Source organism: Eleutherodactylus coqui, chromosome 3 (genome assembly GCF_035609145.1).
Source record: "Eleutherodactylus coqui strain aEleCoq1 chromosome 3, aEleCoq1.hap1, whole genome shotgun sequence".
Classification (NCBI taxonomy): Eukaryota; Metazoa; Chordata; class Amphibia; order Anura; family Eleutherodactylidae; genus Eleutherodactylus; species Eleutherodactylus coqui.
This window is the reverse complement of record NC_089839.1, coordinates 98,432,416-98,452,938: the sequence shown is the minus strand read 5'-3', so window position 1 is coordinate 98,452,938 and position 20,523 is coordinate 98,432,416. Positions and strand designations below refer to the sequence as shown.

Below are 20,523 nucleotides of genomic sequence, written 5' to 3'. Positions count from 1 at the left end.
ATGTTCAACTTCCCATCTAACTGGCTTTCTCCTTGTTCCTCCCTCACCTCTCTCAAGCTTGAGCCTAGCTCTGGACTTGAAAGACTCTCCTTTTGTACTGTAACTAACCCTGCCTATCTAGAGGTTTTACGAATCACAGGATCTCTATACCTGGCTAAACACCTTTCACTGTGGCTAAGTGACCTGCACTCACCAGGGGCTGGAGAATATTACCTAAACACATAATTCAGTGAGAAATATGAACACATTATATTTCACACTTTTGATATATCACATTAAACCTAATTTAACACTGTAATCATCACAGAAAGTGCGTCAGTACCCGATTTTGGGGTACTGTACATACAGAAAAGTGAACAGATCAGCCAATGTAAGCAGGCAGTCATTCATCTATGAACAACTGCCTGCTTACTGTGGAGGCAGGCCCACTGTAATGATCTACGTCCCGCTCCACTTCCATTCACTAGTGATGAACATTCTTGTCTAAAAGCACAGGAATAATTATTGTTGGGACACCCTGTTGGGCATCTGCGCCCAGAGTTTTCAATGGGGAAGCATCACATCACACAGCACTGCGTGCAGCTAGCGCATGGTGCCTTTCTGCCACCGGTCCCATTGAAAGCAATGGGCGATGCGATGCAAGGGCACGCTCAAAAATAGGACATGCCATGATTCATTTCCTGAATGCGGGCAAAAAAAAAATCGCGTGTATGACTCCATGCAAAGGAAAAGGGGTTCATAATCGTGCGAAGTTTGTGTGTCTATCAATGTACAAATCTTGCAAGATTTTCTAAGCTGTGTTAAAGCGCCCTATGTTAATAGCACGTTGATTTCAATGTATATATTCACTTGAGCAAATTTTTCTTGCAGTGATGTTGTAAGATAGAAGAATCGCTGCATGTCCTGTTTTTGGGTGATTCCTCATAATCACCCCTTATTTCCTATGGGAGCTTATAAAAAATTGTACTTGCATGCCTAGCTATTTGCAAGTGAGTGCAATTTTAACCATTGAAGTTGGTTGGAAGTATTTGCGATTTTGTCATGCTTTTGAAAAGTGAAAATCGCAACTATATAGATATGATGCGTTTTTTTAAGCAACAATGCATTGTGCTCGCATCCAGAATCGCAGTTTATAAGGGGCCATTCACATTGGTGGGCACAGTATTGGTCCTAGAAACTCAGACTGATATTGTGCTTGTAAACTTGCGATTCTGGATGCGAGCATATTGTGTTTTTGGTTATAAAAATGCATCACCTCGCATCTACGTACTTGTGATTTTCACGCACGTTTTATACGCACGTGAAAATCGTAATGCGATTTTTTTTCAAGATCCCATGGGTAATAATGGGTGATTACCTATGATGAATCACCCAAATATGTGTCATGCAGCGATTTTTCAATCTCACAATATCGCTGCAAGTGAAAAATTGCTCATGTGAATCAACACATCGAAATCAATGTGTTATTAATCCGATCGAGTTGTGTTGTCACACAATGCTGCTCTCAGCCATTGAAATGGTCAATTAGCTTTGCCAATACGCTGCAACCGCTCGTGTGAGCGACAAAAAATACGCAGCTAAAGATCGGGACTTGATTGCGGCTATTCTTCATTCATGCGATTTTGCAGCGCGTAAAGCCGAATGTAAAAACACATCCGGTCGTGTGAAAGAGCCCTGACTCTTCACTGCTGCCATGTTCTTGACAAGGGGAAATCTTTCAATCTAATATTTTCACTTTCAGCTAGTGGAAACAACTGTGTAAATCAGTGTATGCGGAAGAGTTGATTGAAAATCATTGTGCTGTTGCAGGAATTTCCTGAGAATGCCAGAAACATGATGTATTCGGCTCCCACACCCAGCAGAGCCATCTTTATATGTCTCTGCTGCCTCGCTGTACAGTTTTCCATGGCGTGCTCCAAAACATTTGTATTCAATTTGAAATAATTGAACATTTATTTTACTTCATTTTCAGGCCATAATACATGCTATATGTATATGTGATAATATGTGCTATATATATATAGCTATGTGATAATACACACTATATATGTCTATCTGATGATACACTATATATCTATATGATCATATGTGCCATATATGTCTATATAATACATGTTATATATGTCTATATGATAATGTGTGCTGTATCTGTCTATATGATAATACATGCTACCCCGTTTCCCTGAAAATAAGACATACCCTGAAAATAAGACATAGCATGATTTTCCAGAATTTTTGAGGATGCAAAATGATTTTTCAGGCTTTTTGAGGATGCTTGAAATATAAGCCCTACTCCAAAGTTAAGCCCTGCTAACAGTTAATTAAAAAAGACAATTTAAATAGTGTCCAGGCAGCTATACATGTAAAAAATTTAAACCTTTTTGAACAAAAATTAATATAAGACACTGTCTTATTTTCGGGGAAACACGGTATATATGTCTCTCTTATGATACACTATATATCTATATGATCATATGTGCCATATATGTCTATATAATACATGCTATATATGTCCATATGATAATACACACTATATATGTCTATCTGATAATACATGCTACATAGGTCTATCTGATAAATACTTGCTATAGAGGTCTCTGATATGGTAATACTATATATGTCTTTATGAAGCTATGCATGGGCTATTTACTGGATGAAATCCCAAACGGCCAACATCTCACATTTCTGCTCTCATGTAATCAAAGGCCCGTACTACCGGTAGTTTCAGCATTCAGACACATCGCCAGTTTATTTGCTGTGATACTATATGGTGATGATTAACTATAGAGCATTGTTACATATAGACGTAAAAGCTTGTCCGAAACCTTTCACACTCATACCTAAACACCGCAGGACGCAGCCAAATCTACAGCTGCCAAATTATACACCAAATTCCGCAGGATTAATAGCGGATTTATGATGCGAAATTGCAGGCAAGTTTTAAGCAAATTTCAATTCTGCATCCTCAGGTAGCCTGTGGATTTTGGTGTGGAATTTACTGCGTCATGCAGCCTATTCCATCCCGTGTGAAAGGTCCCTCAGGGGGGTTGACATGAAACATCTGCAATCATGAACCACACCCAGTACAAAGTGTAAGGGTAGCTTCACACTGGTGTATGCGCAAAATGCATGTGGGTGCGCAATCGATTTGCCCCATGAACATTGTGCTTTTGCACATTTTGCATTGCCCTGATAGGGATATTTTACTGGGGCACGGGACACACCTGTCCTTTGCTTTAAAAGGTAGCCTAATTACTTCCTGATGTGTTCTTTTTCCTGCGATATTGTGCAAAGTAATGCGCAATTATGTGGATGTTATGTGGAGACTCCTATGGGGCCTTTGGTGCGCAAATGCACACTAGCCTAGAGCATGCTGCAGGTTTTTTTAGTGCTCCCTTAAGGGCGCCCACCCACTGGCGTTTGCGATTTTCGAGCGTGAAAAACGCAGCGTTTTCCGCGGCGTTTTTTGCGGCTTTTTCGCGGCATTTTCGCGGCTTTTTCGCGCCTTTTCCATTAATTTCCATTGACATTCATGGGTGCATTAAGAGAAAAATAAGGACACATATGCAACTGACAGTTCCTATGTTAAAAATTGCAACGGACCGAAAAAAAAAACGCCAGTGGACAGGAGTACATTCAAAACTAATTGCTCTTGAGAAAAAACGCAAAACGCAAAGGAAAAAAAATCGCCAGTGGGTGGGCGCCCTAAGGGTGCTTTCACACGGGCAGAACCATTCCGCCGGAACGCAGCAGAATTTGCATTTCTGCTGAAAATTCTGCACCAAAATTTGCAGACTAACAAAAATCATTTTAAGCCTCTATAAGAACCCTGTGTTGGTTCGGAAGCTCGCATTACCATGATGTATCTTTGTAAGCCATTAAAAGGTATCATATCTACAAGATTACGTGGTTTCTCTTGCTGGGAACAATCACAGTTTATCATGAAGAATGTATAGTCCATTACAGTGTGCACCCCAGAATTGTCCTAAGCCAAATCCAATTGCTACCCAGCAGGTATACACACATAAACAATACAGTCTGCAGTCATCTGTATCTGTACCCATACATAAACCATACAGATTAGGTACCTGTACCCATACCTAAAACATGCAGCTTAGTCATCTGCACCTGTATCCATACCTAAACCTTACAGCCTCTAGTCATCTGCACCTGTACCCATACCTAAAACATGCAGCTTAGTCATCCGCACCTGTATCCATACCCAAACCAAAATGTGTTTATTTAGAGTTTTTTGTGCATATTTTTTTTATGCACATGTTGCATGCGTATTGACTGCACCGAAAAAAAAAACACGCATGAAGGCTCAATTGATGTCACTATTCTTTTTACACACTGCCTCTGGCAACATGCATAGAAAACACATTGAATACACATTCCTTAGACTTTAATGGCCGATTTCAGTATGTGATTGCAGCCCTAAATAGGACATGCTGCAATTTCTTTCACAATGTGCATTGTCCTTGCATGACAAAAACTCCCATCTGAGTACCTCAATGGGGTTTATCAAAGAACAAAAAAAGATCCAGCGCTCTAAAGTGAAGGAAACCTATTAAACTAAATCAATAGTAGGTTCCTTAGTTTACAAAACGAAAGAAAGACTTTTATTTTAAAATACGTCCGACGCGTTTCGTCGCATAACAGCGACTTTTTCAAGTGACTAATCACTAAAGATGAGCGAACACCAAAATGTTCGGGTTCGCGTTATTCGAAACGAACTTCCCGCGATGTTCGGGTGTTCGTTTCGAATAACGAACCCCATTGAAGTCAATGGGCGACCGGAACATTTTTGTATTTCGCCGATGCTCGCTAAGGTTTTCATGTGTGAAAATCTTGGCAATTCAAGAAAATGATGGGAACGACACAGCAACGGATAGGGACGATGTTAGCCCATTGAATTCAGTGGAGCCGTCAATACAGCCGACTCCACTGAATGCAATGGGCTGCCGGCGATCGCGGGATGAATTGTCGGAAAGGGGTTAAATATATAAGCCCTTCCCTGCAATTCATCCAGAAATGTGTAAAAATAAAAAATATATATATACTCACCTGGTGCCCGCAGACGGAGTTCAGCGCGGCAGGCTGCAGTTCTCCTGAACTGCTCTGAACAGCTGTGAGTAGTATTCAGCAGCCGGGGATTTAAAATCCCCGCCTGCTGAATAAGATGCCTCTGATTGGTCACAGCCTGACCAATCAGAGGCCAGCCCTCACTCACACCCATTCATGAATTCATGAATGGGTGAGTGAGGGCTGCCTCTGATTGGCTCAGGGGCAGGAGAGCTGCCCCTGAGCCAATCAGAGGCAGCCCTCACTCACCCATTCATGAATTCATGAATGGGTGTGAGTGAGGGCTGGCCTCTGATTGGTCAGGCTGTGACCATTCAGAGGCATCTTATTCAGCAGGCGGGGATTTTAAATCCCCGGCTGCTGAATACTACTCACAGCTGTTCAGAGCAGTTCAGGAGAACTGCAGCCTGCCGCGCTGAACTCCGTCTGCGGGCACCAGGTGAGTATATATATATTTTTTATTTTTACACATTTCTGGATGAATTGCAGGGAAGGGCTTATATATTTAACCCCTTTTCCGACAATTCATCCCGCGATCGCCGGCAGCCCATTGCATTCAGTGGAGTCGGCTGTATTGCCGGTTCCATTGAATTCAATGGGCAAACATCGTTCTTCTCTGTCACAGCTGTTACAGCTGTGGCAGAGAAGAACGATTTGTCTTCTATATGTTCTCAATGGGGTTGGCGCTGCTGCCGCCGGCCCCATTGAGCGCATATAGAAAAGATTTCTCAGGGAAGAAAGTTAAAGTAACCCGAACATCCGAACATCGTGTGGTGTTCGTTACGAATAACGAACATCCCGAACACCCTAATATTCGCCCGAGCATCAAGCTCGGACGAGTACGTTCGCTCATCTCTACTAGTCACTTGAAAAAGTCGCTGTTATGCGACGAAACGCGTCGGACGTATTTTAAAATAAAAGTCTTTCTTTTGTTTTGTAAACTAAGGAACCTACTATTGATTTAGTTTAATAGGTTTCCTTCACTTTAGAGCGCTGGATCTTTTTTTGTTCTTTGGTCTTTCCACGTTTGTTTAGTCGCACCCCGATTGGGGAAGGCGACAGATCCTTGCTTGCTCCTGTGCATCCATTTCAGTATTTTTGGATTAGAGAGAGGAGATTTCATCATTTATTCAACGCCTACCAGGACGTGGAGGTGTTAGGTGGGGGGTCCTTTCACAGGGATCCATCCACCTACACCGGGTAAGTCCTTTGTTATTCTTTCTTGCATTCTAAGAACTGCATTTTAGTGGGTGGAGCGCCGTCCCTTATTGTTCTTTTTCTCAATGGGGTTTATGCTGTCCCTATTACGTCCGTAAAAAATACAGATGTAATACGGATAGAAAATACGCCTGTGTGAAGGGGCCCTTAGAAACATGGGGGGGGGGGGGGGGTAATAGGCTGAACTGGATGGACATATGTCTTTTTTCGTCCTTGCATATTATGGACTATGGAGTGAAGAGAATGCTTTCAGACTAATCCCACCATTCGCTCCTGAAGAATATTAGCAGAGAAACATTTTTGTCCGATAGCCAGAACCGTATAAATGTTTCAAAACATCCTGTATTTATTGTGGTAGCGGAGCCAGCTGGATGGGGGACAGTCTGTAAGTGGTTCTGTGTCTGATTTCTCCGTACACTGTCATCCATACGAGCAGCGCAGACCTATCCTGTAAACTCCCCAGTGCCGTTCATCTATATTTTATACCATACTCACTTTTATAATGCACTTTGAAAGTTTATTCTAGATCACACTGTAGTTGCTGAGGATATGATGAGCCCTTCAGAAACAGGAGCAGTGATAACGTCATCCGTGTGGAAGGTTTAACCTGTTATAGACCGCAATACGCCTTTTTACTGACTTCACTAATGGGCTTTAAACCGGCACATAAGGCAGTGGCTTAGCTGCCTACTGACAGCCAGGCTCCTGCTCTAACAGCCAGTAGTGGAGATACCTCAGATCCTGGCAGTTTAACTCCATTCATGGTCCAATCAATAGCAACTGCAGCATGGAAGAAGATGCCATGTAACTCAGCCTATTAGGCCCGCCCCTTGCAGAGTCTAATAAACTGCTGTCATAGGCTTAGTAGAATAAACTACGTAAGTAATGCAGTATAACATTCTAGTGATCGAACAATCACTTTTTCAAGTTCTCCGCAGGAACTAAAAAGTTGTGTGAAAAAAAAAATTAAGTTTATTTAAAGTGCATTTTCACCAAAAAAAGCTGTTTTTAAATGGATAAAATACCTAAATTCTTTAGGTAAAATTTTTTTCAGTAGCACATAATCAATGGTGTTTGTAACGACCCAGTCAATGAAAACCTTTTGTTATTTATCTCACTCGGTGAACGCTGTAAAAATAGATTTAATGAGTGACGCCAGAATTGTTATTTCTCTTTTGTTCACCTCCCAAAAATGCAATAAAAAGCAATTCAAAAGGCACATGTACCTGAAACTGCTACCAACAAAAACTACAACTCATCCTGCACTAAACAAGCCCTCACAGAGCTCTGATGCTGGAAGAATAACAACTGTTCTAATTCTTAGGCCGCCTGCAGACAGCCGGTCAGATTCCGCTGCGAGAATTCTAGCAGCGGGACCCGAGCCGCGCCCTCTGCAGGGATCAGCGTGGCACTCACCTCTCCCGCGGCTCTGGCTCTGGGAGTAACATTAGAACATGCCGTGATTTGTTTTCTGCGTGTGATTTTGCGCGGACAAATCGCGGCCGACTGCCTAGGATTGCGTTTTCTAACGCAATCCTATGGCAGCTTCCACGGGCGGAAATTCTGCGGGGGAAATCCCGTTGCGGAATTTCCGCCCGTGTGCAGGGGGCCTATGAATGCAGTGATGCAGAGTCTATTTTTTTTCTTTAGAAATGTGTTTTTATTGTGCAAAAACTGGTTAAAAAAATCTCTATAAACCCCCTATCACAGTAATTGCGGTGATCAGGTAAAAAAATCATTATGTAATTTTTACTGAATGGTGAATGCTGTAAAAACAAATCCCCAAAACACTGGCGATAATTCTAGAAGTTTTTTCGATCAACCCCCTCCCACTCAAAAAAATAAAATAAATAAATTGAAGTAAAAATTCTACTATATATAATTTGTACCCTAGACGGGTGCCATTAAAAAATTCAACTCGTCCCACTAAAAACAAGTCCTCATACGACTGTCAACCAGTATTTAAGACTTATCTTGTGGCCTTTTTATACAAAATGATTATTCTTAAAAAAAATGGTTTAACCCCCTAACCACCACCCATACATCTTTTGACAGCGGCTGCTGTCTTTTAACAGGTAGCTGCATGAGAAGCCTGGCACAAGTCTCCCGTATTAGGGAGAGCGGGTGCTCAGCTGTTGCATAACAGCCTGGCACCTGCTCAAACAGCAGGGAATGGAGAAGCCTCTGATGCCCGCTGTTTAACCTATTACATGCCACAGTCATCTGCACCCGTACCCATACCTAAACCATGCTGCAAAACACATTTACATACATGATCTAGACCCTTGGCATAAACGTTCTAATTATGACATATTTCCTGGACTACATGAAAATTTGTTTGTAGTCCGTTAGGCTGACTGTACATGACCGAGTGGGATTCCGCATGCAGAAGCCTGCAGCGGTATTCGACCCTGTACCCAGCCAGCATCAGCACGTACCTGCCTTTCTGTACTGCCAGCTGAACTGCGAATCGTTGCTGATGTCATTGCAGAAAAGGCCACCGGTCGAACAGCTTCCATTGACTTCAATGGAAGCCGTTCGTGTGGAATCCGCACAGAAATAGAACATGCTACGATTTTTTTTTCCCTGCAAGTGGACAATTGCAATTAATTTTCGCTCATGTAGAAGAAAAAGCGCTTTCACATAGCATGCTATGGGTGGTATTTGCTGCAGAATCCAGAGGCGAACGCCCGCTCAAGAGTTCATAATGCAAATCCGCCCGTCTGCAGTTAGCCCTAGGCTGTGTTTTTGTTTTTTGTTGTTTTTTTGAACCACAATTAAGAACAACCACATGAGTTTTTAAGAAACCACATACACTAGTAAAACACGTGTGGATTAAAACAATACATGAGTTATTTTTTTTTTTTTTTAAGTATGCAGGTTTTTGATGCGTTCTTTGTATTGTTGTAACGTTTGCAGTCATATACAGGAGATGCCCAGCATGGTCTTAATCGGATGGAAAAAAGGCTTTGTGCGTGTACTCAGAGGCAGCTCTCACTCACACCCATTCATGAATTCATGAATGGATGTGAGTGAGAGCTGCCTCTGATTGGCTCAGCGCAGGGACCAATGGGTGTGAGTGAGAGCTGCCTCTGATTGGCTCAGCGCAGGGACCAATCAGGGGCAGCTCTCACTCACACCCACTGCCGGTCGGCTACGCTGAACTCCGTCTGCCGGGACAAGGTGAGTATATATATTTTTTTTATTTTTACACATTTCTGGATGAATTGCAGGGAAGGGCTTATATATTTAAGCCCTTCCCGACAATTCATCGTGAGATCGCCCGCAGCGCATTGCTTTCAATTGTTTTTTTGGGCGATTTTTCGGCCCCAGTCACGCGATTTGCGGATGCGCATCCGTAATGCGATCCGCAAATCTCAGCAAAAAACGCCCGTGTGACTAAGGCCATAGAGAGCATATTGAGCTCATTACGCTAATTCGCCCCTTTTCAAATGTCATGGCCGCTTTCATATGGCCGAGAAAATCACCCAAAATTTGTGCGTTGCGAGGGGCACAAATCTTGCATGAATATGAACCCCATTCATTTGAATGCAGTCATATACATGACCGATGTTTTCCTGCACCTCATCACGGTGCGGGAAAAAAAATCACGACATGTCCTATACAGTATTTTCACGTTCCTCGGAACGCATCGCCCATTGTTTTCAATGGGACAGGAAAACACATTGCACTGCGTGCGAGGCGCCGTGAGTGCGACGCTAAGTTTTTCAATGAAAACAATGGGAGACATTTTTAAAGAAAAACACCTCGCATCCTGGGTACAGTACATGGTTACGATATTGAGTCGAGTTTCACGCTCAGCCATGCGTATGAAGTCTGAGAGCATTGGTGCATGTTTTTTTTACTCGAGCAAATGCGCATATCCTTACGGTCCCATGTCCACATGTGTTTTTTCACCGCGTGTGATATGCAAGAAATGGAGTCAATGAACATGCACTTGTGTGTGTAGACATGCGCGAGAAATAGATCGCAGCATTGATCTATTTCGCGTTGTACTCTATACTTTTGTATAGGCAGCATATGCAAAGCTGCCCATATGTAATGCATTGCAAATCGGTGGCGATTCATAGGCAACCGCGCTATGTGACAGAGTGGGGAATTTAAAAAAAGTTGCGCTGCACATTCATGGGATACGCAGTCATACGCTGCCACATGCGTCCTCTGCTGGCAGAGCTGGCTTTTTCAAACAGCGGTAAAACACTGCGGGGAGACCCACATTTTACCAAACACCCGTGGACAGGGGGCCATAAGGCTAAAAAGTTTCTTGCTTGATTCATATATTTAACAACTCTATAACAAAGTGTAAGAACCAGAAGACGGTCAGAATGTATGAAGATAATAATATACTGCGATTAGTTTTATGTGTTTAATGTTACTTGCCCATAAAAGTGTATCCCAATAGTCAGCAGTGACTCCTTCCAACATATGTTATGGTGGTTCCACAGTTCACTAGACGAGACTAGCCAAAAGGAAATTACTGAGCAGGACTTGCAAACTTCATAAATTAGTAACTTGAATGTGATTTGTCCTTAGATTACCTTCTAAATAGTTTCATTAATCTTGCTCTGATAATGGAGATTTCTAAAAAAAACAAGGTGAAGATCTAAAGTGGTGCAGAAAATGTCACCAAACTGAAAACACAGGTCATTTTATCAAAATGCTGCTAATGTACAAAGAAACGTGACCCTAATTACCTGAACGTTTGTGTCTAATGCATTAGCTATAGCAGAATTATAATGTCAGCACGTTCTCCACCTGGACACAGAAAGTATAGCACCTCCAGTGTGTGGGCGGACTACCGGTGGAGTAGTGGTGGGGCAGTGTTATTATTTTAACTTTGTATGTTATGGCAAGCATATGATTAGTGGAATGTCTGCTACATGGCAGACAATACTCCAAAATCAGCCAACCAGGTGGAAACAAGATTGGTCAGTTTGAAAAACATTCTTAGGCCTCATTCGGTGAGTGTTGCAATCCTACGCTGGCCGCATCGTGGGCGAGAATCGCATTAGTGAAGAGTAGCCACAATCGAGTGCCACAATTAATTAGCATTTTTTTTCATCTCAGAGTCTATGGGAGTCTCCAACGTTTTTCTTCAAAAGATAGGTCTAGACCTATCTTTTGATGCAGCGCGAAAAATCGACGTTTTGATGCTGTGATTTTTTTCACGCGCCTGAAAATCGCCCATGTGAATGAATGCATTGGAATCCAGTGCTTCACGTGGTCGCAATTTAAGGCCGGCGGTCTATCGCGGCAAAATAGCCACATAAAAATGCTTGCGTGAATGAGGCCTTATTGTTTCCTACAAAGTAAGCAGTAGCGTCTGACAGCCTTTGTTTATCCATCCCTTGTCCTTTGGAAAGAACACACATGTTGCTATTGAATATCTATAGCCAGTTTACCAAAATTTTGCAAGATCTACTAATAATATTTGCCACTACTGCCTGCATACCGTAACCCATTATACACCTTTTTACTGACCTCACTAATGGGCTTTAAACCTGCTCATACATCTTTTTCAGGCGGTGGCTTGGCTGAATACTGACAGCCGTGCTCTCGTTCTAACAGCCAGTAGCGGAAAAACCTCAGATTCTGGCGGTTTGACCTCTTACATGCCACAATCAATAGCAACTGTACCATGTAAGCAGATGACAGGAGGGGGGAATCCTTCTGTGACCCATCAGCACCCTGCAATTTGATCGTAAAGTACCAATGGGTTCTCATGGCAGCCAGAAGCCTGAGAAACGCCTCCATGTCTGCCTTGTAACTCAGACTAATAGACCCAGGGGTGTAACTATAGAGGATGCAGGGGATGCGGTTGCACCCGGGCCCAGGAGCCTTAGGGGGCCCATAAGGCCTCTCTTCTCCATATAGGGAACCCAGTACTATGAGTAAAGCATTATAGTTGGAGGCCCTGTTACAAGTTTTGCACCGGGGCCCGGGAGCTTCAAGTTATGCCTCTGAATAGACCCTACCTCATGTGGAGTCTAATAGGCTGCCATTGTAGGCTTACTGTAGTAGAATGCATTACATAAGTAATGCAGTGTACTATTCTAGTGATTGAACAATCGCATCTTCAAGTGCCCTTCAGGGACTAAAAAATAGTGTAAAAAAAGTCTAATAAAAAATCCAGTTTAAGAAAAAATATGCATTTTTCCCCACAAAAACCCATTCTAAACGGATATGGGCGATTAGAATGCGACAATGCAGATTCAATTGTTTATAAACTTGGTACTGAGGAAAGGGTGCGTTTTTCACACCAAAAGTCCCATAGAAGTATATGGGTGGTCCGAAAATATGCAAGGGAAAGTGTGCGACACTGCACAAAACTCAGGGAAAAGAACACGTCTGGGGCTCTTTAGGCTTTAAATATCCATGAAATCCAGAAAAGGTGTGTCATGCGCTCGTGTGAACTGGCCCTGCGTGCACAAAAAGCATAGTACTATGCGCAGACACCCACACAGATTATGTATGTCTTCAAACCTCGTTCAGCCTCAAATATGCTGCGCTGCGGCGAGTGTGTTTGCGCATACTGTGGTGAGAAGCCGCCCTAAATCTGCAACATATTTTGGTGTCGATCTGCACCAAGATACGCATCAAAATCTGCAGCTTGGTGCAGCTGCAGTGCCCCTTCACCTCCTAATACATCACTCCCCATTAGACGAACGTATAAAATTCCAGCCTAAGTAAATTATCCCCAGTATGCCCTATTTTGGGCCTATTTTGTATTTTAATGACCAAGCTATTTTCTTAGTTTTTCTCATAAGTGTATTGAAAAAGCTTTTTAATGTTTTTTGGCGATATAGCCGAATGACTGCTTGTTTTTTTGCAGGACAAGTGGTATTTCTTAATGGCATCATATTGGGATATGTGTAATGTATTGTAAAACTTTTTACATTTTTAAGGGGGGGGGGGTGGATATAAAAAAAATAGCTGAAATTCCAGCATTGTTTTATTAAATAAAGTGTGTGTTGAAAAAAGTTTTCCTGTGCTCAGAGATCAAGACCCATACATAAAAGTGATAAAATGTAATCTCACTTACTTGAGGAGGGGGAGTTGGCGGATCTAAGGTGAAAACCAAGAGACAGCCCCCTTATGCAGATCCAAGGAGGCATGGTATTTGTCAATAGACAGGTGAGGATGGGGAATCCACAGAAGTTGGACAAAAAGTCTGATTTTAATGAGTGAGGTACTAATTCAGTAATTAACACAATTGAAAGACAGGCAATGACAACTGTTTAAAAAAGCAAAAAACCCAATGCAACGCATTTCAGAGCTAAAACCATGCTCCTTTTTTCAAGCACTCATTTAAGCAAGGTTAAATCAGAACTCTGGTGAAATCATTAACTTTTGATGTTTGATGTTCATGTACGGTTTCTGAGTAGTAGAATACCATGCAGTTTGTGTCCGGCCAATGCATAGTAACAATGGGGACACCACAAATCTTCTTCGCTTTGTGTATTCTGCTGTTGTCATGGAACTTCCTCCAGGCTGCTCATAGTTTGGAATATAAGTAATGATTGTTCTCTGATCTGGCCACCCCGTCCCTGTTTACTGCTTGGACAAGGCATCATGGGACTGGAGTTGTTGCTTACAGGAAGTAATTTCTACTCAAGATGGCAGACAGAATCTGGGCTATTCTCTTAAATAGCAAGAGATACTTTATGGGGAAGATAAGATAAATGTGATATGCCAAACTTATCCACAGAGCCCCATGCACTTGGTGTATGCCAAAAGAGTGTCTTTTTGACATATTCGAAGCTGGTATGTTTCAACTAGGGCCAAACTATTCAACATGAAATTCAAATCTCAGTTTTATTCTTGCATCTCTTATCGATTTTCAGTTTTAATCTTGATTTTCTTCTTTTTCTCTACATGAGCCAATAATAATGACATTTTTTTCAAAAGGGAATTGCATGCACGGTTTCTTAATACATACTGATCATCAGAACTGAATGGGACAATTCTGAATCAGTACTTATCAAGGAATGATGTTCATGCAATTCCCTCATGTATGTTCTACTCCCCCCAGTTATCACAACTCTACATGTACTACCCTCAGTAATACAATGTAATACTGTCCATTTATGCATCATTAAAATTAATATCTACAATTTTTCTTTCATAGAGTGGAAAACTACCAATCAAGGACCTGTTTGTGGATCTTAAAGATGGAAGGAGATTGCTGGATTTGCTGGAAGGTCTGACTGGAACTTCTTTGGTCAGTTCAAAGTTGGTAGAGTCCATCTTGAAAAGCATGCATCGTTCTCTTTTGTAATGTGTATTTTTAGTTCCACGGAATGAGGTTTGTAGTTGGAGTGCCATCTGATGCATGGCCTTTATTATAGATCCACATCTAGCACTTCTTACAGCAAAGCTGTAGTTGCCTAAGCATAACACGGAATAAGATTGGATAACAGAGGGAACATATGTGAATTGCATGTAGATATAGGTGGCAAAGTTTTCATCATAAAACATCTTATTCATGACTTTTTCAAAAATCTTATCACTGGAGTGTGGTAATTTATTTGATGGATCGCAGTTTATCAGAAATTTGAGGCCACAAGGACTTTTTGTAGCCCTTCACCTTAAAAATATAAAATGTTAAAGGGGTTCTGTGAAGTCAAAAACATTTTCAAAAAAGTGCTCACCAGCTTAAAATAAAAAATAAAATAAGCCATACTGCCTTCCCAGTTCCCATAGGACTCTCATTCCTCCAGTGCCCGATTCTCTGCTGCTTTTCACTTCTGGCTGCAGCAAGCCAATAATGATGCCACCAACACCAGGGACTGGTCACATGTCCTCTTGTCTGGACGTTATTGTTCTGCACCTGGAAGTGAAGAGCAGAGAGGGAATGACACCAGAGTAATAGGATCAGGGAAGGTGAGTATAACTGCTTTTATATTGATACAGCATGGAGAGCTGCTTTTAAAAAACTTTTTTTTACCCCCAGATAACCCCTTAAATAAGAACTGCACAATTTTCCATATAAATTATTGTATGCTTTTTGTTTTTTCCAATGTACTAAAATATAAGATAATTGTTTTAGGAAAATAAACTGAATGCAAAATTTTTGTAGAAATATTATTAAATAATCACCTATATACAGAACCATCATGAAAAACCCGTGGGACCTGGCCTGGTCTGTGCTACAATGAGCGGCACTCTCACTCTCTCCTTCCTGTATGGAATCAGCCCATCCATGTATTATGCGGACAAACGTCACCTATCCTGCAGCCTACTGTTATGAGGATGAAGGCTTCAGCTGCCTGCTGGAAAGATGATGTTTGTCCATGCAATACATGGATGGGCACTTTCCACATTGGAAAGAGAGAGAATGCCGCTTATTGTAGTACAAAAGTGTTATTGTATTTATTGTAGTAATCACTTAATTCAGGTGATAATCAAAAGGATATGCTAGCCTTATAAATCAGGTATGCCAAATTGAATACATGATGCATTGGAGAAGAACACAATGAGAAACAACACTTGTTTGTTTCTAGCAGTTTTTTTTACTTTATTGTTCAAATGCAAGAGTTAACCCCTCACAAGGTTAACAATTCAAAGTCTACAGCATGTGTGATTACAAAGATTAATTATGACAAAGCTGCATGCTCAGTGTGCGTGATCCCCTGTTCATAAAGATTTCACTATAATGCATGTGTTTTGCACTGTTGTGCTAACAGCACAAATATTATGCACAACGATACTACTGCGTAAAGTATAATTGAATACTTTCACAGATTTAAAATGATCTTCTGGTCTTGGGGGCAAAATTTGTCTCAGGACTAGAGTGTATGTAGGCAGGGGTTGTGGGGGTTAATATGAATGTCCATCCTTGTTAGTGCCAGTATTCTGCAAATCTACTGGTTTCCGTGCCCTGTTTGTTCTTGCAGTATGGCCACCACAACTTTATGACTACCTGATGCACACTAGTAGTGTCCTTAGATAACCAATACACTACATCTGCTCTCAGATTGGTCAGCACTATTCACCTGAGCACTGCTGGCCAATCTGAAAACAGTGTGAAGTTCCTCAAGCTACTGCTGCATAGTATGTATCGGGTAGGAAGAGGAGAGGTGCTGTCATCTTAAAAGAATGAAGAGGCCCTGGAAACTGAATTTTGCAAAGAACGGATGCCAGGTAAACTGTCTGGGATGATTAGTGATCCTGCACTGAGCAGAAGGTTGGACCCAATGACCCTGGAGGACCCTCCAACTCTACTATTCTATGATATTTCCCCTTGTAGACAAGTTGTGTCCCTGGGATTGGAGGTTCAATAAAACTATCACTTCTTTACTATACAGAGCACGTGTCATACTGTATATACAGCCAGCGTGGCTAGTAATATTATAGCCAGTATGGCTATACGAGTAGATAAAAGAGAGGACCTATCCATAATTGTAGGACCCATTATAGTCAGTTGGTTGTGTGGGACATCATTCATGTCCATTAAAAGCCAGATCCAGCTCTTCTCTTATATTCTTCGTTCAGTCTCCTAGCGCAGGTATAAATATAGCCCTACTGTAAAGACACTGAATTATTATCAGTGAGTTCTAGAATTGTCTTCGGGCTTCACTAACATCTAATGTGGCTGCCAGGACACCTTTCAGCATCTGTTCAGTTGTATCTGATTTTTTTCAGTTGCTTTGCTTTTCTGTCCTGGAAAAGTGACTTCAGAGGTGTCTGGCAACTACTCCACCTTCCTTTGTAAAAAATAACGTGCGCCTTCAACCGGGCCAAGAATACATCTTAATGTGTGGGGTGATAAAACTTTTGCTGTCAGATAACTCATACCTATGCTATGCAAACGACAAAAGATAAAAGTCTCATTGTGTTTTATAGTCAGCATGATGCAATTCTCTACCTATTTCCACATGAGACTTAGATCACTTATTATTGTCTTGAGGGAATCATGTACTCCATCAGTGGAATGCATCATAAATGTTAGATAGGATATAAAGTGCAGTATTGCCTATACAGGGTATTCCTGTAAGAACACGTCTCCTCACTCCCATAGTTATAGAGATGCATCAACAATAGCAGAAAATGCATTACTTCATCCCAGGTAGAAAATTCACAAGAAAGGGGCTGTAGTGACAGTTATCAAAGGGAAATAGGCTTTACTTTGATTCAAGGAAAGCTACATATTAGCCATTCCCGTACATTAAAGTATATGTCTTTGGCTTTCTTTAGTACTCATATTTTCCTAAATAATATAGTTGCTACAAATATACTGAAATATATGTGATTATTCTTACATTTTCCTTTTATCAGCTCAAATTGGAGGGATCATAAAGATACTATTGTAAAACAAAGTTCTGTAGTTTAAAGGGGTAGTCTTATGAACACAACCTCTTTTAAACTTGAAGCTGCTACGACCAACAGTTGACCTCCACACGTTCATCTTTTCTAACCTTCACTTGTTGATGGGGAAAGGCACATCCAGCCAGATATTTGCCCTACGTGGAAGATGTAGGGCAGCTATTCAAATGGATGTCCTCCCATGTAATGCATGGAAGAGTTGGGTTGAGCGTCTCCTGTCAATTACATTTAAAAAAGAAAAGTTGATTGAGATTATTACAACTGAAGATATATAAGAACAAGTAGGGATCATAGAGCAGGGATTTTTCAGGACTTCCTGCAACTATTCCTATTGCTATGATCAGGCTCTCCCTACTCCACAAAGGCATTTCATGGGCACCAATCGCTAACATTTAACTACAAGGTAAATTGACATAAGATAATTTGAAGGTTTACTGTCCCTTTAAAGGTATTAGTAACAAGAAAAACACAATAAACTCTAGCGCTCAAAGAGTCCATCTCTAAAGGGTATCTGTAATTGGATCAAATAAACAAAATGGGAACTCACTTGAGAAGGGGGTCTGATGCATGCCTGGACCCCCCTTATAATCCAAGAGTGCAGTGTAATAAAATCTTGTTTGGTTTCCCAGGAACTGCTGGATAAGGTCCACTTATGTTTGGAAAGAATTATTTATTTAATGAAAAACATTAAACAATCATACGGGGAAAGTGAAGCTCGTTTTGGAGTAAAGTTCTCCTTTCTCAAGCACATAAATTACGATGACTAAGAGGTAATATGTATAGAGAAGCAGTTGTATAGGGGATGGCAGTAATTGTTTCAGATGGATAGAGTCATTTACTCTATCAATATAGATTTCTATTCTCCCACGTTGGATGTTTTACTAAACATAAGTGAACTTGATCCAGTAATTCCTGGGAAACCAAGGAAGATTTTATTACACTGTACTCTTGGATTATTAGGGGTCCGGGCGTCCATCAGACCCCCCTCTTAAGTAAGTACACATTTTATTTATTTGATCCAATTATAGACTCCTTTTGAGGTGGACCCTTTGAGCACTGGAGTTTATTGTGTTTCTCTGGTTACTTATACATCTGCCTAACCAAGATCTCTAGATGTTTTTTGGGCTCTTCCTGTTGCATTTTCACGGTTGTCTTACTGACAAAGTGTCACATCCATTATTTCCATGTTGGTGGGCACCACAGGCTTGACGGCCTGCCAGGGAGGTCAGGCCGCCCACACCAGGTGAGTCCTCTCCTGTTAATTCCTTGGATTCTGCTTTCTTCCAAATCCCTGAGCCACTGTCTTTCTATTTCCTTTAAAGGTATTGTCTTATCACTGTACTATGAGAGCCATATTTCTGGCCCCAGGGCCCCCAGCAAACAGCCAGTATTGTTTTTGGCTAATCCTGTAAATTACATATAAATTAATTGCCATCTATGTAATAGGCAGATGGCCTGAGTCTGCCAGAGTAATTGAAGCTGGGTATTACCTGGACTATACTGGGGAATGCTCCCTCTATGACATCCATATGCCCAAATGGGGCAAAAGGACGTAGATTGACCTGATGGGACAACCCATTTTATGTAGATGTTTTTGGTCTTTTCCTATTCCCTATTTCCTACTTTTTAAAACAAAAAAAACACTGTTTTATAATAGTCTCTGTCATTAACAGATTAAAGGCTGCCACAGATACCACAGGTAGTTGCAGAGCAAGCAGCAGACTATGAAATTGTCCACAGCCCTGCTGGTTCTTACCTGAATTCAATGGGAGCTGTGCCTGCAATTACCAACCTGGGCTGCTGCAATGCAGATGGAGCTGTCAGCTTCTGGATCAGTCCCCACTGATTGCTAGCCCGATATCAGCTGATCGACGGGGGATCGAGCAGTGGATCCCCGTTGATCAACTGTAGATGATCTATCCTGAGGATAGGTCATCAGTAGTAAAGTCCTAGAAAACCCCTCTAAAGACAATGTTTTTAAAATATTTAGACCAGACGACCAGAGGATCCACCAGTAGGCCTGAGCTTTGGCACAATAGTAGACTCCAAGGTCCATCAGAAGAAAACAGCATTTTGGGCTTACTTTTAAGTGAGTCACTTGCCACTAGGGTTAATTTTTTTTAGAGATTGGTCCACAAATAACCTGTTTGACCTTATTAGTAATATGTCTGCACTAGCGGTGTGCCCTGTATGACCTCTTTCCTTGGACACCACAAAGGACTCCAGTTTGGTTTGGCACTAGTTTGCAGTATTATGTTATGCAGTTGACCGTATTTCTTTACAGAAAAATGTTCAACTTAGATTGACATGTTGTATTATATGAACTGTATTGAGAAAATGTAGTCGATGACATTTCCTTTCTTTTTTATGCTAGCCAAAGGAACGTGGATCTACAAGAGTTCATGCTCTAAATAATGTCAACAGAGTGCTACAAATTTTGCATCAAAACAATGTAAGTTTCTCTTTGCTATTTTATGTACTTGTAGACATTTCATGACATTTTGGTTTTTTTTATTAAAGTTTTTCAGGACTTTAGTGGATTTTATTTTATTTCATTTTTAACAAAAAGTGTTGCAGATTTGGAAAAATAATTAGGAATTGGCTTTTTGAGTTTTTTTTCTATGGACTATTTCTGGTATTCCAGCTCAATTGCATTTATTGAGTGAGGATTAGTGGCACACAGTTTATGTACAAGAGTAGCACCGTTTCTGGAAAAAAAAACTATTCTTTTCTGATCCTGGAGAAACACTTTAACAACTATCTTGTCCCAACTTAGGCCGGTTACAGACGAGCATATTTAAATGTATTACGAACGTTTTATAGATGACATTACAACTGTATGTCATGAGTATTTCATCACTATTTGTATCCGGA

The 20,523-nt window shown here is 41.2% G+C and overlaps 1 protein-coding gene across 7 annotated transcripts in view; it reads left to right on the top strand.

Annotated features, from left to right (window-relative positions):
• Window positions 1-20,523, top strand: part of UTRN (utrophin) — a 701,048-nt gene that overhangs the window by 88,566 nt on the left and 591,959 nt on the right. For all 7 annotated transcript variants that reach the window (XM_066595903.1, XM_066595904.1, XM_066595902.1 and 4 more), the window contains 2 exons: window positions 14,453-14,545; window positions 20,024-20,101. In XM_066595903.1, the coding sequence (XP_066452000.1) occupies window positions 14,453-14,545; window positions 20,024-20,101 (171 nt within the window). The remainder of the gene's footprint in view (window positions 1-14,452; window positions 14,546-20,023; window positions 20,102-20,523) is intronic.